A 24,145-nucleotide genomic window follows, 5' to 3' on the forward strand; every position below is an offset into this window, starting at 1 on the left:
TGGGCGTAGCGGGAAGTCATCCAGGGTGTCTGAGCCGGACAGGTCAACAGTACAATGATACAAGGGAAGGTGGTCCGTGTAAATAGAAAGAATAAACAGAAAGGGAGAGTGAAATAAAGGAGAAAGAGGAAAGAGGGGAGAGGGAGGAAAGGGAGGAAGGGGAAGAGGGAGGAAGGATGGGTAGCGGGGAGCGGGCGAGCGGGTGAGCGGGTGAGCGGGTGAGGTGGGCCCAGGTGGGCCCGGGTGGAACCGGGTCAGGTGGGTGTGCCCTGACAGAACGGTGAACAAGGGCAACATAGACACCCTTGGAGTAAGCGAAGACTGTGTGATGAGATCACACGGATGGAAAACTCGAGCAAGAGCTCGAGGAGAACAACCAAAAAAGAAGCCCCCCTGACAGGGAGGCAGGATTGAAACACACCTCAGGGTAATCAAAAGAAAGTACCCTGAAGGTTGGCCCAATCCTAGTCTGGAAGGACTAGAACTTCCAGATGTACCACATCTGGAAGGTCTCTCCATGAACAACCCCGAGTTCGAAATACTCAGGGAGTGGTGGAGAGAGAAATTTGAAACCATAATGGTGCCAGCACCATTAGAAATGCCTCCCTTGAGGGAGGTGAACCATCGAATCCCATTGAAGGATCTGAACAAGAAATTTTGGGAAAACACCCCGAGATGTCCTGCAGCACTGCAGGAAGCACTAGCGACCAAAATAGATTGCTATTGTTAGAACGTGCGGATTCGGATGACTCCGGAATGGAATCGGAGACTTAGCATGGAAGGACCTTGGCCTCAGCGACTCAGGCGGAGCGCTGTGCCATTGCTGGTTGTCCTAGGGGTCCCTAATTTCGGATCTAGCAGAGGGAAAGTCTCTTGGGGGAATTCATGTCGATTTCGGACTGAGGTTACAAGTTACTAGGTACATTGTATATAAGGAGGGGTCCGGAATCAAAAGGAACAAGGGTAGGACAAAAGGAGACAAAGGGAGATGGAAAGAGGAACAGCACCGAGGGTCAAGTGTTTGACTCAATGGTGTTTCCCAAGGGAGGAATGAAGGGCCAAGGCCCAAGAAGGAAGGAAGGAGGATGGGAGTCGGGAATGGCTAGCTGACTGAATAGAAAGGAAGCAGCAGCCCAAATAGGAATGAGGGAGAATAGCGGAATTGAAATGGACAATGCAATAGTTGCAAGGTCCAGAGTAAGTCCGGAAAGTCCGAACTCGGAGGTTAAACTCCGGAATATTGGCAAAGGTAATTAAATGGAATGAGCTAACCAATACAATGGGTATAAGCGGAGGTGGGGTCAAAGTCCGAGGTCGGAGCTAAGACCGGAGGTTCCGGAGACGAGACATGAACGGGATACCGGAGCGGAGGTCCGGAGTCGGGAGCATAGGGTTTGCGTACTCGTCTGGAAGGTGTCGAGGTTGGGGTCGGACCCGGAATGTTCCGGAGTCGGACCGAAGGTGGTGTCTGAGCCGGAGGTGGGATAACCTCTTGGGAGTCGGCAAGGAGAAGGTGACGGAAGGGAAGTAGGGCTCCGGAAGTCGGAGTTCGGAGTTCCGGGAGCCCGGAGCGGAGGTCAGGATTGTATGGATATGACAGCTATGTAAAAGCAGGATGGTGGTATCCTGTGAACAGTGAGCGAGCATGCCCACTACTGTGTATCTGCAAAGCAGATGGATCTTTGCACACAGTAATAGATGTGAGGAATTGTAACTCAAACACGATCCTCAACGTCACACCAATGCCAGACATGCGACTGGTCCAAGAATCAGTTGCCAGAGCAACATACTGATCCAAGATCGATATGTCAGATGCATACGAACAAATACATGTGGATCCAGATGATGTCCATAGGACGACATTCTCTACGCCCCATGGGATGTACAACTCGAACACGATGCAGCAAGGAGACTGCAACGCTCCCTGTACTTTCCAGCACACACTGACCTGGGAACTACAAGGAGAAGTAGGCAGATGCCTACATGTCTGGTTCGACGATATATTCACCAGCACAAGCTTGGTGGAGAACCACAATAAAGCATTATTGTGGTTGTTCACTCACCTCAAGGGGGCGGAATTCTACATAAGCTGGAAAAAATTCCACCCATTTGCTCCAATCCTAGACGTTCTAGGAAGCTGCGTGGACAAACAAGGCATCCATGCTCAAGTGGATAAAATGGAAAAAATCTGCAACTGGCAAGAGCCAGTAGACCACACAGGAGTCCTAAGATTCCTGGGAATGGTAGAATATCTATCGATATTCATGCCAAACGTCAGTGGCTACACAGGACCACTGCAAACAATCTGCTCAAACGAGCAGACATTCAGGTGGACACCACTCCACCAGAAATGCTTTGACGAGATCAAACGTCTAGCATGCAGGGCTCCGATCCTGAAGCCCATCCAGTGGAATCCACCAGAAAGCCTCTCAGAAGAAGAGAGGACCAAACTCCCTGTCTGGGTCATAACAGACGCATGCCCAGTGGGCATGGGTGCACTAATTGGACAAGGTGAAAAGTGGCAGACTTGCTGCCTGGCCGCATTCATGTCCAAAAAGTTCACCAACACATAATGTAGGTACTTCGCCTACGAGCTCGAGGCACTGGGTGTCCTCGAAGCACTCATGAGATGGCAAGACAATCTCATGGGAGGCCGTGAATTCACAGTAATCACGGACCCCAAAGCTTTGGAATATTTCAAAGCGAAAAACCACAACTCAGGTAGACACCTGAGATGGCAAGCCTTCTTTGCAAGCTTCAATTGCAAAATAAAATACGTGGAAGGCCACAAGAACAAAGTGGCAGATGCACTCTCACGGTACTACAACTCGTCAACTGACGAAGACCTGCATTTCGACGACTACGTGTCAGTGGACATCCATCTGGACAAAAATGCAGAAGATACTATCCCCGACAGAATTGAGGAATACAAAGAACTGCTGCTAAGCAGTACCCTGAGTAAAAACTCAGAGAGAAAGAGACTTGCAGCAATATGCGCAAAAAATACCCTAGAGGAAGCTCTAGGGGGGAGCAATAACCTAGAGGAAACTCTAGGGGGGAGCACCCAAAACCTGGAAGAAATCATAATTCCAGAAGAGAACCTTCGAAAACAATTTGAAGGAAAAGACCTCATTGAGGCAATAAAATCTGGATACTCGCAAAGCCAGATCCACCAGGAAATCCTGGAGAACCCGGGGAATTTCAAAAACTTCTCCATAAAAGATGGGCTGATAACCCGACTTGGAGAAGGAGGAACGACCCAAATAGTCATCCCAAAAGGGAACTACGAAAGGAAGTCAATTTAAGGAATAATCCTCGAAAATATCCATGAAACACTTGGACACTTAGGATCCAAGAAAACAGTAGAAACCCTCCATCAATACTTCTGGTGGAAGTCGATGGGGAAGGATACCCACAAGTTCTGCAGGTCTTGCAGAACTTGTCAAACAACAAAGAAAAGCACCAGGAGAAATCCTGGACTGCTTCACCCACTCCCAACCCCAGAGGCACTGTGGTCATCAATAGCCATGGACTTCACAGGTCCATTCCCAACAAGCTTGGGATATGATTACCTCTGGGTAATCATTTGCAGGTTGATGTCCAACGTCCACCTAATTCCAATAAAAACAACAACAAATGCATTAGAACTAGCGTTTGTATTTTTTCATAAGACTCCATGGTCTACCACACTCAATCATATCAGATCGAGACTCGAAATTCATGTCAAAATTTTGGCGCAAACTACACCGAATACTCGGTGTGCAGTTGAAATTCACAACTGCATTCCACCTGCAAGGTGACAGCCAAGCGGAAAGAATGATACAAAAAGTAGTACAAATACTACATGCGATGGTTAGACCAGATCAACACGACTGGGCAGCGAAACTGTTGATGGCAGAATTTGCGATCAATGCAAGCTCGAACACATTGACAGGATTTGCCCCGTTCAAATTAATCTATGGCCATATGCCAAAGATGTGCCTAACAGCACCACCCTCAGACTACCCGGGAGTAAACAACTTCACCCAAAAGGCAAAGGAAAACCTCATGGCAGCACATGACGTGATAATACACAATCGCGCCGCTCAAACAATCCAGGTGAATAAGAAAAGATGCCCGGACCCACCTTTGAGAAAAGGTGAGCTTGCATACTTATCCATGGATAAGCTGAACCTACCCAAAGGGAGGGCAGGAAAACTAAAGCCCTTATACATAGGGCCTTACAAAATTCTGGAAACATTTCCAGAGATGTCAAACTACATCCTCAAGTTGCCACCACAACTTGAACAACACGGAATCCACCCAAGATTCCATGTATCCCAGCTCGTACCTCACGAGCTGAATGACCAAGAAGTCTTCCCAAATAGGGAAGTCAACATATTCTACGATTTTGGGGAAGACCCCGATCGTGAAGCAGTAGTTCGTGAAATCTTAAACCATGTGTGGGTTCACAATGAACTCTGGTTTAAGGTTAAATGGGAGCTAGGGGACACCACATGGGAACCTCTAGGAAATTGCAATGACCTCATCCACCTGGACAAGTACCTCACATTACAAAATGTGAGGGAACCAGAAAACCTCCCTATCAAAGAAGACAGGGAACTCTCAGCATCACTACACCCCCAAAAATGGAGGCGGAGGAAGTAAAGCCGAGGGACAATGGCCCACAGCCAAGAGCGTGGGAAAGTTCTGGGCAAGCAACTCGCCCGGACAGCCACACCATGTACTAGAGATCACATGGGCCAGGCAAGTAACTCGCCTAGACCATGTGAACCACAGGCTCATGTGTAAAAGCACACACAACTGCAGCGAATCCCATGCATGCAAGAACGAAAACCCCTCCCACCACCATGAGAAATATAACGACGAAATGTCATTCTCTGGGGGAGGCAACCCTCGGTTCGATCCAAACAAGCCACCGGACATCGAGATACGACAACCCAGGGAGCAAGGCTCCCCGGAACAACAACAACACCAGGTGCAGATAAGCGCCATGGACTACATGATGCACACAGCACAAATGAGTGCTGCGAACCAACAACCATCTGCATTGCCAACAGGCACCACATACCCCCAGCCTCCTCAGAGGGGCTTCCAACCATACGTGGTGCAAACTGCACCATTCCAGGGGCAGCATTTGCTGCTGCAGCCCCAGGTATACTCCCCAGGGAACTTCCCTGGCCAGATCAACCCCTGGATCGGCCAATTCAGCCCAGGTCCAACAACACCCCAGCCAAATGCAGGCCGGGAATCAGCTATCGCACCAGTGGTAGCTGCTCAGACAGGTCAGCTCCACAAGGAGCTGAAAGAGATGAAGTCCCTCATAGGAGGGAGACGAGGGAGTGACAGCAGCTCCTTGTCCAGACCATCCAAAACAGGCATGGTCTGATAACTCGAGAGCGTCAGAAGATGCCTGTGACCATTGTGCCCATTGGAGGCACGAATACAACAGAGCATGAAGAGATGCCAAGGGCATCTTTGACTCTCTGAAAGACACAGAGAGAGAGGTCGATCTCCAAAAGAGGGAGATTGAATTACTAAAACGCGAGCTCAGAGAGGCATGCGCACTGGCAGACCTTGCTGCCAAACCCATTATGACAGGGGCCTCCCAGGTCAGGGGGAGGGGATATGGTGCCGGGGCACCAACTATCCCACCACCCTGTGGGCAGGCAACCCTGTCTGGGTTGCATAAGGGCCCGCCCTCAGAAGGGCAAACCCATGTCGAGGGGAAGAGGGAGTGTTACGGATACGGAGTCTCCAACGACCATATCCGTCGCATGGTCAAAGACTTCCCCTCTCTATCGCTCCTCCCCTCTTTCTCCCTTCCGTCCTCTATCCCGATACCCTATCCTCCTTACCCGTTCTACCCCTTTCCCCCCCCTCGTGCAAAGCTTTCCCCATTGGGGTTTTGGTGCTGGCCGAGGTTGTTTGTGTTTCACGGGATTTCCCGCGACCTTACCATTTGTAGATAGTCACACGTCTTGTACGGAAACCGCTGAAGGCGGTTCCCGCTAACTAACAACTGCTCTACAACTGTCTCGTGTACCATCTTCTGTAACAACCCTCCCTGTGACTCAACTGAACCCGTGTGACTGTACAACTCTCAATATGTCTTATAAGTCTGGTTATATCGAGTCCTCTAACGGCCCTCGCTGCGAGAACTCAAGGTCGAGAGTCGAAGACTCTCGACATGTGTATCGTCCTATTGAATCTGTACCCTATGGGTCTTCATCACTCTGCTCTCCCCCCAGTACTCAACCTATGACGTCACCTCACGATCATGGAGATCGTGAATACTTTGAAGCCCGCCTTCCCGTGATGCCGGCACGTTCGCTACGCGAACGCCAAGTCGCCGCCCATCCACCATCTGTTCCTTCCTTCGCCAGTCATCATGTTTCCCCGCCAACGGTACGTTCCCTTTGGGAACGCCAAGTCACCAAAGGCCCTACTAGTCAATCCTCATTGCATGCTTATGACATCAACCCGCTACCGGTACGTTCACACTGCGAACGCCAAGTACCCGATGGCAACTATATGAAGTTCTCACCCATCTCACGAGTCGCAACCTCGCACACGGTACGCTCCATTGAGGAGCGCCAAGTACCCGTGGCTGACCTGTCCGTCCTGGCATCTCCAACTACCTACCATCAATCCCTTAATAGCTCACTACATCACCAATCACAATCGATGGGAATTCGATCGTCCACCCCCAGGCAAGACTGGGATCACTCATCGATTACATATCCTGTTATGGTACAGACCAGATATGACCTCACTCATCCCACTATAAGAACGGATCGAGGAATGGGGAATTTCCCCCATCCCCGTAACAGGGAGAGTGGTAGGCAACTGACAGCAGACCCAAAAACGGGGACCACTGCCAGAGGTGGCAGGCCGCTGAGTACCTCAGCACCCTATGGGCAAGCTACCCTGCAGGGAAGTGTCCACATGTGATATGAGACCACCAAACTCAATGAGTTCGGCAAAGTCGAAGCTCCAGTCGACGTAACAATCGACCCCAACTTCCCCATGAGGAGAATAGTGGGGTCAGAAGCGGCGCATGATGCTGCATACGCTTGGTGGACAAGCATGAGTGGGAAAGAATTCATACACTGGCACAAACAGGCTGAAGCCACCTTCAAAAGCGGCAAGGTACACAGAATCCTTTGCGAAAAAGCGAAGGAAACCGAGAAATACTTCTTGGGACTCCTGAGTATTGCAAGACTCATGGAGGAGTATAATTCCCTGGAGAACAAGGGGAAAATCTCCTGGGAAAGTCTAGGCAAAGCTGCCTATATAAAGTCCCAGTTCAAACCACTCAGGACTCCTGAGGAACGCACCACAAGAACTGTAGAGTGGGAAGCGAAAGTTCCCAAATACTGGGAAAGAGATGCAAGTCTCCACACTGGACAACCAGGCCAACGACCACCCTTCCCCATGGGAAGAACGGTAGACCTACCGTACTCCACGCCTGAGCCAAGTAGCTCAGGAACACAACAACCTGCTCCCACCCAGGGAGCGCCCACTTCGTCAAGTTCACAGCTCGACAATGTAGCCCAGGCTATGTCATCGCATCCAACACAGCAATCGGATGTCCAGATGAACAACCCAGAGGAAAACCCTCCTCCAGGGCAATAACTCCACCCTTGAGGAAAGGGAAAGTGACATGGTAATACGCCATCAAGGTGCCCATGAAAACACTTTCCCCCAACTCAAGGCCCCGCACACAATATTGTATGCAAGGAACCGCAAGTAACAATTGCGGAAATCTCTACTTTGTCAAAAGACCCACATCCACCACCACTCATGCGTAAACACCACTTACACACAAACCCTCACGGAACAAGTGAGGAACACCAAAGACATACAACCTTTGGGTCGAAATTCATTTTTGACAAACTCCATTACTCTCCTCTCTGCAATACCCATGTATCACCATTCACTTCAAAGTGATGGCCCACACTCACTTATTCCCTAAACCCTTTCTCTCTCCTTCACCAACATGTACAAATCGCCCACTTTAAAGTGGTGACAATAAAACACTCATTGATAATTTCAAACTCAATGTAAATTAATTCTTAAACTTTATTTTCTTCACCATTAACTTTGTATGTGTCGCAAATTCAATGCAAGGGGGGAGAATGTCAGGGCAATAGCCCCGAACCCTGAGCCACATGTAATTAGATACATATAGTCATGTGGGTAAGCAGGAACCTCCAGGTAACTGCTTACACACTACCGTAAAATACACACACTTGTATCACTTACAGCTCTGTGTGCTGAGCTACCCTGAGACCTCACACACAGGGACACCTGGGTGGCTGCGGCTGTCTCCGAGGATGACATGGCATCCATCATGTGACCCAAGCCGCATGTACATAAATGTACCTGAAGTGGGAACCGAAGAAGTAACCTTCTTCTGCTGTCAGGGATGTGTCTGGGGTCAAGGCAGTCCGGGTGTAGCGCCCGGTGCTGAGGACCTTGCAGGGGGTGGATTGGGCGTGTGTACTGGTGGGCCTGATGTGGGACAGCTGTCCCTGGCCACTTAGACTGAAGTGGAAAAGGTGAGAAGAAGGTTACTTCTTTGGTTCCCACTTCAGGTACATTTATGTACATGCAGCTTGGGTCACATGACAGATGCCACGTCATTGTTGGAGACAGCCACAGCCACAGCCACCTGGGTGTCCCCATGGGGGATCCTGTTAGAACAGACGGATTTGGACAACTCTGGAGTGGAATCAGAGACTTAGCATGGAAGGACCTCAGCCTCAGTGACTCAGGCAGAGCGCTGTGCCATTGCTGGTTGTCCTGGGGGTCCCTAATTTCAGATCTAGCAGAGGGAAAGTCTCTTGGGGGCATTTCAGGTCGATTTTAGACTAAGGCCTAAAACGAGTATGTACAAGTGCCAATATATATAATGGGGAGGGCGAAAGCACAAGGAAACAAAGGGGATCCGAATCGGAACGAAGGCATCTGAATGGGAACAAAGGGATGACAGAAGCGGAGCAGTACCAAAGGTCATAAGGCAGAACCTGTGGTACATCCAAAAGGAGGTAAGGAGGGCAAGGCCCAGAGGGGCAGGAGGATGAGGGGAAGTGGGGATGATGACTAACTGGCTAGAATGGGAAGAAGCAGCAGTCCAAATAGGGATGAGGGGAAAACGCGAGAGATACATTACAAGTGGCGAAAGTGCCGAAGATGATCCATGGAGCTCGGAGGTTGCGGAGCTTACAGAGGTTACGGAGGCAGGGTTGAAAGTCCGAGGAATATTGGCAATGGTGTTTACGTAGTATGAGGTCACCAATGCAATGGACTAAGGCTGAGGTGGAGTCAAAGTCCGAGGTAGGAGCTATGATGGAGGCTCAGAGCAAAGGTACAAGCAGTGTCTGAGTATGAAGTACAGGACAGCAGCAGAAGGCCGTAACTTGGCAGGGGGTTGGCGGAAGAGGACCAGAGGGAAGAGAGAGGAAGGAGGAAGGAGGAAAGGTGTGGAGGAGAGGAAAGGTGTCAGGTCCAAAGGTGAGTATCGGAGCAGATGGGAGAAGAGTAGGAGGGTGATGGAAGGGTGGAGGTGTTGTGGGGAGGAAGCGGAGGAGTGGGAGGAGGAGTAGTAGGAGGGTGGCGAGAGGGGTGGTGTTCGGTCCGAGGTGGGTATCAGAGTGGACGGAGATAGGACAGGAGAGGGATGGAGGAGTGGAGGTGGCATGGGAGGTGAGAGGAGGTGTGGTGCCAGGACCGAAGGTGAATATCAGAACAGACAGCGGTAGGGCAGGACTCCAGAGGTGGTGAAGGAGGAGGTCTGGGAGTCAGGTCGGGATCGGGTATGCACGGATATGACAGATCCTGAGAGCATCCGCTGCAGGCATGCATGCTGGGCACAGCAGGAAGCTGTCCAGGGTGTCTGGGCCAGATGGGTTAACAGTACAGTGATACAAGGGAAAGTAGTCCATGTAAATAGAAGGAATAAACAGGAAGAGGGTGATGGGAAGAATGAAATAAAGGAAAGGGAAGAAAGAAAGAAAAGAAAGAAAAGAAGAGAAGGAGGGAAGAGGGGAAGGGGCACCAGGTGGAGCTGGGTCCAGGGGGCCAGGTGGAGCCTGGTGGAGCCTGGTGGAGCCTGGTGTGCAGGTGTGCCCTGACACTTATCAATCCTGATGTCCATTTCTGATGTCCTCATTCCACTACCTGTCAGGGCACACACCCTGACCTAGCCCACACCTGCACTCACACCTGCACTCGCACCCACATCTGCATGCACACCTGGCCGTTGCACCCCCTGCACATGCCCTGTGCCAGACACTCCATGTGGCCGGATGCCCTGGGCCCCAGGTCTCAGGTCTCATGTGACTTCCAGATATCTCCAGAAGTTTTCGTTATATTGGGCCACTGTGGGAAGGTGAGAAGTTAGCTTCCTTCTCACCTTCTTACCCACAGCAGTGTGCCCTGGACAGGGCTGTGTCCCTTTAGGTTGTGGGCCATGGGGGGGTCATGGGGTCCCATGAGACATCCCCTGACACTACCCTGTACACAACAACATGCAGTAACTATGAGAATTTTGAAGACTCTCCAAATTTACACTCTTCATCAGGTTCCAACATACTGGGAGAAAGCAGTCCTTGACTGCCTCTCTGCTCCTTCCAAATATACGCAATTGTCACATCCACCCATGACCTTGCTCATGAAATTTCCCTGTTAACTTTGCCAAATAATTAGATCCTTTACCAAATGTCCCATTTCACTCCGCTTTTCCATTACTTATACTCTCACTTTTGTCCATCCACTCCCTTACCTTAACCTCATCACTCACCACTGCACTGTATGATGATCAGGGATGATAGTGAGACTCTGTTAGAAACCACCTCCACCTAATGTGGGCATTTAGTGTAATGGTAACACACTCTAGGTACCTATGCAGGGCTCTGTGGTTTGACTCCCAGAATGTCCATATTTTATGCATTAAGGTTCCTGAGACCATGTGTACAAAATCCAACAGACTCTTACTGCATCCCCTTTGGAGTGCATGCTATGTAGGGCTCCTAGCAGATCGGATCAGTCCAGATCCGGATCAGAATCTGCAGATTTTTAGAGGTTTGAAACAAAAACTGCATCTGGTGGATAGAAATCCACGGATATGCGGATCAACCGCGGATTATAGATAATACGTTTCCAAATTATATTTCGTTAGAACGGCCCTGATGAGAGCTTTCTAACAATACCAAATATGTCCATATTGGTGGAGAACTGACAGAGATATGGGGAAAATGGCACAAAAGATGGGTGTCAGATGCCAAATTTGGAAATAACAGGCCTGGGTGGTTAGATAGGACTTGAAAAAATTGGGAGAAAATATGGAAAGATAGGAGGGGTATCTAGGAAAGTGGGATATATTTAATCCACGGATAATCCGCTTATCTGCGAACTAGAAACTGGGGATATTATCCTCTCAAAAGCCACAGTAAAGTAGGAGTTACAGTGAATATGGGGAATTTCACCCTTATTTGCCTCAGATCTCCTGCATATCTGCAAGCAATAAATCATGTGATAAAACTGCGGATAATCCACAAATCCGCGGATTAAAAACCGCGGATATTTTTCTCTGAAAATCCAAAACCGGATCCGTGAATTTCCGGATGCGGTTGCGGATATCCGCAGATCATCCGATCCACTTGGAGCCCTAATGTTATGTGAGTGTCTCTCTTACAGCTATTGAGAGTTGATCTCATTGTCTCCCCACTTTACAGAGTGTCTTCATTCCAACTGTGCCGATATCTCTCCATGTCCGCTGTCCACTGTTGCTCCCACATCCTAAGTCCTCGTACCATATCTTCATTGTGCCATATCTGCACTGTACCATAACTGCGTTCTATTTTCCCATTTTTGCATCGTAACTTCCGGGTTCCATTTCTTCCCTGTACATATTCACGGTTGCTGAATGTTTCTTACTGATCGCCGGAACAATGTATGCTGTGCAGGTTTCAGCAATGCGAAGCACACACTCTAGTCTCAATAATTAGACAAATGTATTTACAAGATAAAATTATATAAAATTGGGGAAAGCATGCGCGGCCTATACAGGCCTTACAAATACCTGAGTTATAAAATATAAAAAATATATTGTTCTCACCTCAGACTCGCAATGTCGTTCGTTGCACAAAGGAGTTTTGAGTTGGACAAAAGCACCAAAGCGCCTCAAAGCATTCACCACAGAACATCCACTAATCCCTTGATGTAATGATATTCTAAGCTGACTAGGAACAATTCCTGAATTCCGAAGTCTGCAGAAAACTCCGAGATCATTTCGAGGGTATTTTATGATAAATTTTGCCTTAGACATCCAAGCATCGTACAGCTGGCCCCATGACCAAGAATCCCAACCCCTGCATTGGTCACTGCATACCAGCTCTGCCAGTGGCCCTTAAGGGCACACAGATGGTGAGGTGCAATAGCATATGTCATAGTACTCCTTGCCCTCCGTCAACACACATACACCCACGCCGATGGAGGCTTGATCCTGAGCAATTCGGGTACACAGTCCGCTAGCGTCGGAGGTCCTCCACCCGGTGAGGTTGGGGTAAACCTCAACATGAACATCACATAGGGTGATGGACAGTGGGGCCCCAAATGGGATGAGGTTGTTGTCGTCGAACACTAAGCCATTGCAGGTGTCTGTTGGGTAAAACATTAGTTAAACGCCAGCAGCATTTCTAGCTTTGGTTCACCGTTGTTTGATGGGACAAACGCTATCCCTAATCTACCCTGAATCTCAGGAGGGACAGGCTCGTGAGTCACTACTCCAAGGTGGAAATGAGCTGCAACGATAGGAAGTAGACTAATTGGGACCAAGGCATTCCAGAATCGCATCATGACTTTTGACGAACTGCTACTGTTATACTGGCAGGCAATGTACGTCATGAGTAGCTATGTATGCAACATGAATCAAAGGGTTCTCACCTCGGTCTGGAGCGGAATGGGTAGAAATTGGGGTAAATCCGGGGGGCTAGGGGTTATATATGGCAGCAGTATCTCCTCAATCTTCGAGGAATATCATATCCCTTGCTTGATGAAAATCCCAAGGTGTCTCGCTGGTGTGTCATTAATATTGCTTATATGCATGTATATTGCAGCTGAGTTGAGACACCCAATTATGTTGAATCAATCAGCACCCTCAGCCGCTCGGTCATCACATGCGGGTGCTTATAGATAGGTCTACTTTCCTTTCAAACCTTCCGAATCAGAACCCAAATGTGCATCGACAATGCCAATATTTGCATGGGCAATTTGTTTTCCGTCGACCATGCGCTAGAGCTGGCAACATGGTAGATGCATCTAGCATGGGGCCATGTATACTTGGTACGATGTAGCCCATTGCACGATCCGTCATACGCCGCTGGCACACATCAAGAACAAGGCGTGTCCAGAGGGAAATTTCGTGCTAGGTTCCAGTGGTGGGCAAGTGAGTGGTTGCCAATCACTGTTCGGCCATCGGACACCCCATTTGCACAGTAGAAGATATCAGGCCTGCATTCATGTACTTGATATTATGCTCATTGATGCGGTGTGTCGCATACAGTGTTTATTGTAACGCCAACCATCTAAGCGAATATATGGGCATGTGCATTGCATCTCAGAGTCATGAGGGATGGATCTGGTTTCTATGTTACATAACGTATTGTTGTCGCTGAGCGGTCGGTTTTCGGCGCGCTTACGGGAATGCGCAGCTTAGTCCTTTATGAGATGTTTGTTTGTTGCGCACCATTTGACCGTGCATCGTCCCGGGGTGAGGGTGCTGCCTTCTCCCCTGCCCTGCGTCCGTGCCTCTAAGGTAGGCGCGGAGGTTTGGCCCTTCCACAGGCCCGTGCTCCTATGGGGATCCTTCGCTCGGTCGACAAGGTCACTCCCAGTATTGCGTTGCAACAGCCGATACCACGACACAAAAGTACTCAGTTTTTGTGACCCGTGTACAGTCACCGGAACGTTTGTCCCATACATGATGCGCGATCGACTGTCCTTTGTTCCCATTTGTGCGTGGCGTGGACGAAAGTCCGGAGAGATCGTGTCCGTTTCCGCTCCACTGTCGAACAATACGAAGACTTTTACACTGGCGATTTCTACTTCTCTGGTAAGTGTGTGCCTGAGTGCCGATGATCGGTCCTCAGGGTATTTCCCAGCTTCCCATGAAATGCGAAACTTTGCGTCAAATACTGGGTGTGGTTTACTCATGGTTTCACCAGGAATTGACGTCCCTGTGGTAGCCTTGCTCTTCTCTCCCTCCTTTCGAGTCGGGGTGATTCCGTCTCTCTCGAAGACTTTAAACTGGCTCGACCAGTTCTGCTACAATGTTTTTTGGTGGAACCGTTAGGGCAGTGTGCTGTCGGAATGTGTATGGAAGGTGGGCCTTCGTGATCGGGTGTGTCGACACATCTGGCCCCGACTCATCATTGATGATGTGAAGTGGATCCACAATGACATGGGCTCTGCAAAACTAGGCTGCATATGAACGAGGGCGGTTAGATGCATGGACTTCAGCGATAGCGATGTCATCCCCGACATATAGTAAATTAATATCGCGCGGAGTAGAAATGTAATACACAAGCTCAGTTCACGAGAACGACGAACTAGATAAACACCGAGAGACCAGCCTTCCCACAAAAGAAAGCCAATAAATGTACACAAAGCGAGAAGAGCTCTTTTTGGAGTGTACGAAGGAGGCCAAGCACTGTAGCAGGCAAGAAGGGTTACACTGCATACCCAGCGTGCATATAAGGCGAAAAATATAACCTAATATCTGGCTGGCCCTGTCTGCCACCAGCAGCAACGGGATGCTCTTCTGTCACATCCCCACTATTCACAACACCCTCATGCTTCTCCGGGTCCTTTAATTCCTTTTGAGACTCAGGAGGCGTACCACTCGTGAAAGCCCACGAATCGAAGTCCCTTCGAACTTCAACGAAATCTTGAACGAATTCTCCGATCTGATCATCATCGATTCCGCGTTCTTCGCCATCTGATGTTGCACGGAGGCTTAGGAAGGGAACGAGATCGGTTAGTTTGGCCAAGAGAGCTGTGACGACGAAAACGTAGCCGGAGACGGCACAGCAGTATACGAATTGTTTGTAGAGCCGGGAATAATTGTGTCCAATCGAGCCACCTAAAGTTGGGAGAAATTTAGCGCGCCCGTACTGTAAGGAACCGGGCAGATATGGAATATGTACCTGTAACATTGATGGTTACACCATCCAATGAGATGACATAGTCTGCAGCGAAGAACCCATTCGCGAGGAGGCCTATGATCCCACCAACTGCGTGTTCAGCGAATATATCGAGCGTGTCGTCAACCTTGAGTAGAAACTTGACTATATGGAGTGGGTGTCACGTCTCATTCTCAAAGGGAAAAGAAAAGCGAGGCGTACGTTTCGTGGCATAGTTACACACCGCACCGGCGACGATCCCCGTTATAACACTTCCCCAAGTGGTAATGAAACCACTACTTGGGGTAGCGGCTACAAGCCCCGCAATCGTTCCGGAACAAAAACCAACCATGGTGAATTTCTTCGTAGACCAATAGTCGAGGAGACACCATACGATCCCACCCTGTTGTATTCGATGTAATGAGGAACGGGGCGAAGAAATGATGCAATGGAACTTACAAAGGCAGCGCAAATATTGGAGTTCCATGCGGCATAGACAGCGCGTAAGTTGGCTCCGAATGCGGATCCCGCGTTGAAGCCAAGCCAGCCGAACCATAGTATAAACGTCCCAAGACAAATCAGCGAAACATTGTGGGGCCTGTGCTCGCAACGGGAAGAAAAAAATAATAATAATAAATGAACCATCAGGAAATTTTGTTGACGTTGCGTCAAAAAACAAACCTAAAGTTGAGCACTTCTCGTTCACCCCGTCGTCCGAGAACCAACGCATATGCAAAACCGCCGATTCCACTGGCAATTTCGACTGGTCCGCCTCCAGCATAATCGAGTACACCCCACTTGGCACCCCATCCGTTGACGCCCCACGCCCACTGAGCAACGGGACAATAGACCAATGTGGCCCAGATGAAGGAAAATATCATCGCCGGCACAAGCCGTCCTCGTTCGGCCACCTACAGCGTAAAATCCAACATTGGACGGATTTGCGAACCATGGAGGAACGCAAAATGAATGAAGAGTAAATGTTGAAAAGAGCGGGATGATATGAGCAAAACACTTGATAACGGTACAACAAACAACGTACTCCACCGACTAGAATTCCAACTGTGACGCAAGCAAATTCCATCTGGAAGAATGCGTATAGGAGAGCGGGGATGAGGGGTGATCCAGGGGAAGGTTGGTCCAGCACACGCATTAGACCAAAATGATAAAGGTTTCCTAGAGAAAAAAGAAAAGAAAAGAAACTTCCGTGAGCAACTTCTGGGGTAATATATATATAGTTGTTGAACTCACCAATGAATCCATTCGTCGCTGTTTCGCTGAAAGCTAAACTATACCCCCAAAAGTACCACTGGAAGATCACGACGGCATTGGAGAAGGAGACAGCCCAGAGCAATGAAAGAGCATTTTTGCGTCGGACGAGACCACTGTAGAGGAACCCTAGGCCCGGTACCATGAACAGCACAAGTGCCGAGCTGAGTAAAATGAATGATATGTCGCCCCTGTCATACGCCTGGTCTATATCTCCTACAGTCATTCAAATAACGATCGTTAGACCCGGGGTCAAGAGAGTGTGGTTAGTTAGTGAGTAAAAAAAAAAAAAAAGGGACCTGGTTGCTCACTTTTTGCGAACATTCTTTGAATACGGAGCGTGAGGGGAGGGTCAAGAGAGCACTACTGCTAACGTACGGCGGAGGGAGAGGGGTTGAAGGGAACTGGGGATTTTCCTCAATGTGCCTTTGCTCTTTGGGTGACGGTCTTTTTATGAAGCCGTTCATGATCACGGAACTGCTTTAGTATGATCGAATAGGAACAACGTCTGGTTAGTGAGATATTCTTATCATGAAACGGGGGGGAAGGGGGGGAAAGGGGAAGAAACGTTCTTGCAGACGATCGACTTGGGGCTGGGTTGTGGAGGCGCAAAAATTTCGGTGGATCAACTCACTCACTAGTTGTTGAACGTCCTTATGCATACAACGATCCATCAGATGACTAGCCGAATTTGGTTCAAGGAAGGACTCAGTTACCTGGTCGTTCGGCTGATGTAACCTGTTTCAAAGCAAGGAAAGAAGAGGAAAGAATCAAGGATGCCGCAAAGTCGACTTCCTTTTTCTTTTTTTTGCGTGGATATGTGTATGTGTATTTTCGACCTCGTACATACGCTCCGAAAATGCATGGCCGGGCCAAAAGTTTTTTTTCGTTTTGGCATACAAAACCGCAAAGGAGTGCCCTATGTAGAAGTCGTTATGCGTGCGTGAGTATCACTGAACTTGGAAATCGTCACTTTTGATGTGGGGGGGGCACGCACCCGTTTCTTTTTAATTTCTGTGCGAGGGATTACCGCTTCAACCATCCGTCGTGGGAATATATTCGATCGCCTTCTCGATGGCTTTTTTCCCCGCCATGCACTTTTTATTCTGTAAAACAGCTGATCCTCATGTATTTGCCTCACGTACTAATGGGTATCATATGATATGTAACCAGCAGATGAAGACGCCTTGGGTGGACGACGTTGCATGCAGCACCAGTGACAAATATGCCCAGGGGAGTCCGATGAAAAGAAGATGCGCGATGGAGCGCAAAAAAAAAACGTGTTTAGAGAACAGACCATCGTGGGAATTGAGACACGCGACGCCGAGTAAGGCCTAGTGCAAAAGCGCCGGACACCCTCGTTTGATGATTACTCCAGAAAGGAGTACCACGCTCTATCGCTCTCATTTCCCCGAGGGTATAGAGCCCTCACCGGGACTCAACATTTCAAGTGAGCCATTTTTTGTTCTGAAAAACTATTCACAGTTGATGGGGACGATCGAATATAAGCTCACGATGCTCACAATGATGGAGATCAAAAGGGCCCATGGGTACAAGGGCATGAACGTTTTCATGCAGGAGGAACAACCTTCCTGATTCGCTAGAAGAGGCGCATTTCCTTCGGTCCAGGTACTTGTTTTTTTTTTTTTTTTGAACTCGTATTACATCGTTTGACGCAACTAACACAGCTGTAGCACATATAATGTGATGCGGTGGAATACGGGACTCTGAACGTTCAGAGCAAGTCCCTACCCTTCCCTTACCCGGACCCCTCCTCCGCCTCCTCCGCCCTCGCCCCCACAAAACGCACGCAAAATATTGTTCAGCCATTACTGCGCAATTCCAAACCAGATAATTAACCACCCCATTGGGTGGGTCTTTCAGGCGATTCATCCCGAACGAAGACCCCAGCCATGCAATGTATGTGGAGAACTCATCAAGATCGACGGGAGAGCATATTCACAGGGAGAAAAGGAAAAAGTTACTGAAAAGGTATTCACGGGCCATCAATGTTGTGGGGAGCCGCATCATCTTCCCCCAGTGAGCATGCAACAAAAGCGTCAGAATTCACGAGGCAAATTCTCAGTCATCAGTGGCAGTTGGAAGTGACCAAAAGATCAGCCCTCCCTCTCCCCCACTTCTGCCTCAGCGAAAGGAAAGACCTAGGATCAAGCCCCGGTTAATATTAATTGTCATGGCATTCCTGGACACAGTGTGGCGCCACTTTAAATCTCCTTCCACGTCTTCATACCAAGGCGTCCGATTTTCACACACATGTACCTCTTGACTGGCTCACTCCTCTGAAGGGGAGCATAAGTGAGTGTGAAGCTGACTCGCGGGCGAGTACGTTGCTCTATGAACGACTCAGTGGCACTAAGTCCCAACACCAACTTCACGGACGGTCACCGGTCTACTTTAGTAGAGGCTGGGATCCTGCCTAGGTCACCGGAGCGATGATGCCCGAGCAAAAAGCGCTGAAATTAAAGCTCCGCAACCGGGGCCGAAGTCTAGTTTGAAAAAAAAAGAGGGGGAGAAATTAGGTTGCCGAGTAGATGATCATATGGCGTGCAAGAGGTCCACTCGGGTGGGTCTCCTTGGCGTAAATGAATTTGAAATTTGAAATGACTAAAACTGGAAAAAGCCGAAGATCAAGGGCTTAACATCAGTCCCTGACCCATTATGTATAAACTCCCTCCGAATGAGGAAATGGCGTTGTCTCAATCGAATGGATAAAAGACCATAACGCCTCTGTGTCACATCGGCACAACGAAAAAAAGAGCCGATGAGCTCGCAACACTATGTATGTAAGATCCGAAAAAAAAAAAAAAACAACTCCAACCATGACCCGGCCAACCCTGTGCTCCCCTTTACCCAAAATTAAGCCAATCAACCTATTTCGAAACCAATAATCCCTGAGGGTTCAGCAAAGAAACGATAGAAAACCAGAACCACATTAGAGACATTCTACTGCCCTTGCCCCCGACCACAACCTCATTTCACTCGCCATGATACCGAAAAACAAGAAGGAACTGAACCCTAACCTTAGCTAGAAACTTCCTTTGAAAACTGGTCCATGGCGCCCATAAAGACGGCCTCTATTATAGCGAAATCTCCAGCTGCGAAGATCGGAGCCATGAATGCTCGAAATTGTGGCATCACCGATTCGAATGAACCACACCATGCATCTTCGTGCCCGCCCGAAACTTTGGGTCGTTGTAAGAAGCATGAGCTTGACGAAAGGATTGAAATCCCCCCCTAAAAGTCAAACGGCAAACGGCAACCGCAATACATGGCGTGACTAGATTATAACCATCCTCGAGTACGTACCTACACCTGGGAAATATGGAAATTGAGATGTAAGAGAGTCCTTGGAGACGACGTAGTTCGGGCTTAACCAAAATCAAGCCATAAACACTTTCAAAGCCGTCATGAATGAAAAAACTAAAGCAAGACAGAAATTTCACGTACAGGAAGAAATACCACAATAAAGCTCCTCCCCGACTAGCTTGTTCTACACACCTGGGAACTGGAAAATGGATTGTGCCTCCCCGAGAATTGGCCTCCGTGGTCACACGGTCTTACCAGTACGACACCCCGTGCTCATATATAGAGGCACCCATCATCAACCGTTGGAAGGCACAAGCCTTCAGACATCGATCCTGCCCGCGAAAGCTACCGAAGGTTTCCACCAAAAAAAAAAAAACAAAAGAAATCTGAATTGTCGACGAGTTGAAATCAACACCATGCATGCAAACATCGTCCATGAGGGCAAGCCGCTCATCGTTGGTTCGACTCGAGGCTTACTACCCTGATGCCCAATCGTTGACCTGTGAATCAGTAAGACTTATAATTGATGTGGCGCCGGTGGCGGGTATTACTTACTCGTGAGGAGACTACCGCTGCCTTAGATCTTGTTGCGTGGCATGGGATGAAACTCCCCCTTGTGAAACGCTGCTTCTCTTGTCAGTGTAGTGTGTGCAACTACAATGTTAACATATCGGGTGTCCGCTAGTCAGCACGCAATTTTATTCCGCCGCAAATGCATGCGCATGGATATATATCCATACGAAATGACTCACCTACGCATCACCACCGTTCTGCTGTCTTCGACGCGCTCGAAAGTGTTGGCATATGCACCGGAGGAGGGTCCTGCTCATGGTGTGCCTCACGATGTCTCCAGGCTGCAGGTACATTTACTCCCGTACTTGATATTTCGTGTGCGTGTCCGTCATGAGTTGGTACCCATCGATCCCCGCCGTGTCCTGCGCGTCGTGGAAATAATGACCTTTGTAAAGTCAAACAACGAATCATCGCTGGTATGCGCCTCTGATCTGCCGCTGATCCCGGGCGCCTGACGCGCAAGCTCCCCCAGTTCCGAGATCGCTGTTCATTGAGCGCTTCATGGCCTGGTCCCTGCGGTTCCCCTTCCCCTTCGGCCGACGCTTTCGACCCTTCCATATAACACACTTATGAACGTTCGCATACACACAAAGCTCTCACTCTCCCAGCTTCATCCGATCGGCTAAACACAGAGCTAACTGTCATCGCCGTAGAAGAAACTCATGGCCTTGGATGCATGATAATGTAAACACTCGAATAGGGCTTTGAGATGGAAATCGGCTCGAAGGACATGGATGTAGCACTAATATACAACAACTACATATTATTACAACGACTTGTTCGCTGTTCCAAACTGACCGACTTTCTCTCTCTCTCTCTCTCTCTCTCCCAGCTGTTACTAATTGTATTTATATACATCTTACTTCAACCCGGGCGAAAATCACACTACTTTCCCCACGATGTTATACCGCTTGGAAAAAAAGTCGTACCACTGGTTAAGCACTTTGATTTCGGAATCTTCAAGCGTACTCCAATCGGAGACGGCATCCTCTGGTTTGAGACTTGATTTGCCTAAACCACGACTTCCATCTTTTCCGGCGAAAATGTGATAACTGCCGGTGGGACCGTAGATGTGTGGCTTATCCGACACGTCGAACACGGTGCCTGGGTGGGTGGTGTTTGATTTTTAATAAGAGAAGAAGAAGAAGAAAGGTTAAAGGGGAATTGGTCATGGTGTGTGGGAAATAAGAAAGGTGATGAGAGAGACGTCGATCTGGATAGATTAGTGTTCATGCTTTCCGTACCTTTGATGGCGAGATAGATGGGTTTCCCAGGTTGTGAACCATCGAATTGTTTAAGCTCGTCCAACGTAATGGGATCATCCTTTGGGGGAGCGAGATCCGTTCGAGGAGGGGACATAACAGACATTGTAGCGGTAGTCGGTGCAAGAAGGGATGATGTAGATGTAGATGTAGATGTGGATGGAGCAGCTCCGGAAGATGAAGGTTGAGAAGGTTTTGGGTATTTAGGTTGCTTGTCGGGGGAGAGAAAGGTTTTGAAAGTGATGTGAAGCACGAAGAGGACGAGTGCTGAGAGTGCTACGGTATAGCCCGAGCTGGAGAGCTGCGAGAAAGTCTCTTTGATCAATCCAATTATCGTCATCAGCCCGAACGTGAGATTATTGAATCGATTATGTAATCCGGGAATCACATAGCGCGGCGTCTTTTTTACACGAATCAGGTGCCACTCTCTCTCCCAATCCCCATGTATCCCACAACGTCCATGGCAGCTCTACGCATCTCATCCAAACCAAATCGTGCTTTGCTTCAGACTGCTGCTCGCTTTCACACTGGTTCGTTATCGGAGTTGATGGTTAATGAAAGAGATCGTTTTGACCCCCTTGCGTCTAGCTCGCGTGAGCGCGGTACAGGCTACTATCCCTCGTCGAACTGAGAGCGATGCCTTTGCGTACAAAGCAGGAGGACGCAAGTATTACTTTACCCATCTTATGATTATTGCTTTACGACCTTACACATGATAGCCATATGGCGTGATGGACCAAACGATGCAACACCTTTCCCAACTCCATCTAAAGTAGAAGGTTCTCACCATTGGTCATACGAACGTCTTCTCTCAGCGGCTCTTGTTCCCTTGACTGCATCTGCAGTGGCCGTCTCTGGTTCGGCGCACCCGATCGTCGATGGAATGCTAGGAGTCGCTCTTGTCGTTCATTCTCATATCGGTTTCGACGCTGTCCTAGTGGATTATCTTCATGAGAGAAAGTTCCCTGTGATCGGACAGGTTGCCAAGTGGGGGTTGAGGTTTGCCACGGGTGGTGCGCTCGTTGGTGTTTATTCGTTTAACACACAAGATATCGGTAATGTTTTTTTTGGATGCCCCCTTGGATGATGATTTGTGGTTAACCAAAAAAGTGTGTTTAGGTCTTACGGAGTTCGTCAAGGGCGTTTGGACTGCTTGAACTTGGATCTTCGATTACACCTGTAGCACCTATGTGAAAAAAGTACAGCAAGTCATAATCGCCCTGAAGTTCCGGAAAATACAGTAGCAATTAGTCCATGAGAACCTGGTTGCTTTTGTTGTCTGCTGCTGCTTTAACTTAGCCATGGAGGTGGCCAACCTGGTGAAAATACCTGCCACTAGTCTGGATCGTCTCAAGGTCTCTGAGTGAGAGAATTCAAGTAGGATAGAGTGGCTTGTCCGACAAGACCATCTTCTGGGTTCCATTCAAAACCTTCGATCGCCCATCTCCATATCTAAATTGCAACCGTGTGGGCGGGGAAGGACAAGGTATTTATGGCAGGAAACAAGGGGACTAACCATATATCGGGCTAATTCTTTGTCACTTGGGGTGACATTTTTCCACTCTTCAAACCCGAGTGATGGTGAAAGGACGTCACTGGCCGTGTCAGAACCATCGGCGTACTTTTCGGCCAGCAGTGCCAAGGCTTCTTTTTCTCTTGAAGCCGCTCCCCCACCAGACATGTAAGGGGAAAATATCCGAAACGAATCTAGAGCATAAGGACCTACTCCTGGCAGGTGAGATATGGGTGTGGGAGGATAGTGTGTCCCGTCTGTTCGCTTCTTGGGGCTTGTAGGTTTCCGGAGGTTGGAAAAATCTGGAGGGTCAACGAGGAAGGCATGACTGAGCAATATCATTCTTGATGCTCGCTTGACGTGTAACCCAATTGGCTTTAACATTTCTGTCAAAATAGGTACTGGGGCTGAATGATTTTTTTTTTTTTTAATCGATTTCGGTATCGTGCCAGTAAGATCCAATGAAAGAGATCCCGACCTTGAATCATTGCGGATGGATTTTGCCATTTGTCGAGGATATCCCGGAGGATGGGAAGTGCTACTGACGCGCGAGTGACATTGCACCTAAACTTTGCTCAGTTAAGTATCGGAATAGGAAAGGGGAGGGGGGGTTAATTTTAAAGGGACAGACATACGTACATCATTGTAGCCTGGAAAAAAAAAGGTCAACAATTGCTTCGTGAGGGACTTTGGCGCAAATGAGAAAAATAAATAAGCTCTACCACGAGTAACTTCCAAGTGTCCTCGCGAAGCTCTTCTGATACGAAGCGAGACTAAGCAAATGTATTCATACTAAGGAGAAGTTGGGAACCTTGTATTAACATGGGCTTGCACGGTTCCAGTGCATGTGTTAGATCGAGGCCACAGAGGCGAAACGGCCCAATTCCCGCCTCTGGTGAAGATGATTTTGACGGGGATGTGTTCAACGACGTAAAATTGCTTTTCCGAGAGGGAGAAAAGTATACAGATGTCAATTGCGGGCTTTTGACATCCGCCTTGACTTGCTTCCTCGG

The 24,145-nt window shown here is 48.8% G+C and overlaps 5 protein-coding genes across 5 annotated transcripts; 1 reads left to right on the forward strand and 4 right to left on the reverse strand.

Annotated features, from left to right (window-relative positions):
- Positions 1 to 12,198: 12,198 nt before the first annotated feature.
- EI90DRAFT_3015352 (uncharacterized protein) lies at positions 12,199 to 12,912 on the reverse strand (the record flags this gene model as incomplete). The annotated part of the gene is made up of 3 exons (XM_039056887.1): positions 12,199 to 12,275; positions 12,484 to 12,666; positions 12,720 to 12,912. The coding sequence occupies 3 exons, from the start codon at positions 12,910 to 12,912 to the stop codon at positions 12,199 to 12,201; spliced, it is 453 nt and encodes a 150-aa protein (XP_038917461.1).
- Positions 12,913 to 14,547: 1,635 nt separating this feature from the next.
- On the reverse strand, positions 14,548 to 16,860 carry EI90DRAFT_562418 (ammonium transporter). Its single transcript, XM_039067803.1, has 8 exons — positions 16,769 to 16,860; positions 16,440 to 16,670; positions 16,231 to 16,364; positions 15,870 to 16,099; positions 15,648 to 15,786; positions 15,411 to 15,591; positions 15,213 to 15,353; positions 14,548 to 15,148 (listed from the first exon to the last, which is right to left on the reverse strand). The coding sequence occupies exons 1-8, from the start codon at positions 16,779 to 16,781 to the stop codon at positions 14,736 to 14,738; spliced, it is 1,482 nt and encodes a 493-aa protein (XP_038917462.1). The 5' UTR covers positions 16,782 to 16,860; the 3' UTR covers positions 14,548 to 14,735.
- Positions 16,861 to 21,237: 4,377 nt separating this feature from the next.
- Positions 21,238 to 21,716, reverse strand: EI90DRAFT_2916434 (cytochrome b5-like heme/steroid binding domain-containing protein; the record flags this gene model as incomplete). The annotated part of the gene is made up of 2 exons (XM_039054585.1): positions 21,238 to 21,461; positions 21,602 to 21,716. The coding sequence occupies 2 exons, from the start codon at positions 21,714 to 21,716 to the stop codon at positions 21,238 to 21,240; spliced, it is 339 nt and encodes a 112-aa protein (XP_038917463.1).
- Positions 21,717 to 21,977: 261 nt separating this feature from the next.
- Positions 21,978 to 22,909, forward strand: EI90DRAFT_562702 (CybS-domain-containing protein). The gene is made up of 3 exons (XM_039067804.1): positions 21,978 to 22,149; positions 22,208 to 22,674; positions 22,739 to 22,909. The coding sequence occupies exons 2-3, from the start codon at positions 22,332 to 22,334 to the stop codon at positions 22,774 to 22,776; spliced, it is 381 nt and encodes a 126-aa protein (XP_038917464.1). The 5' UTR covers positions 21,978 to 22,149; positions 22,208 to 22,331; the 3' UTR covers positions 22,777 to 22,909.
- EI90DRAFT_3052107 (uncharacterized protein) lies at positions 22,595 to 24,020 on the reverse strand. The gene is made up of 5 exons (XM_039059905.1): positions 23,944 to 24,020; positions 23,855 to 23,905; positions 23,772 to 23,782; positions 23,611 to 23,696; positions 22,595 to 23,539 (listed from the first exon to the last, which is right to left on the reverse strand). The coding sequence occupies exons 3-5, from the start codon at positions 23,774 to 23,776 to the stop codon at positions 23,043 to 23,045; spliced, it is 588 nt and encodes a 195-aa protein (XP_038917465.1). The 5' UTR covers positions 23,777 to 23,782; positions 23,855 to 23,905; positions 23,944 to 24,020; the 3' UTR covers positions 22,595 to 23,042.
- Positions 24,021 to 24,145: the final 125 nt, after the last annotated feature.

Source organism: Cantharellus anzutake, assembly GCF_015039405.1.
Source record: "Cantharellus anzutake strain C23 chromosome Unknown EI90scaffold_17, whole genome shotgun sequence".
Taxonomy (NCBI): Eukaryota; Fungi; Basidiomycota; class Agaricomycetes; order Cantharellales; family Hydnaceae; genus Cantharellus; species Cantharellus anzutake.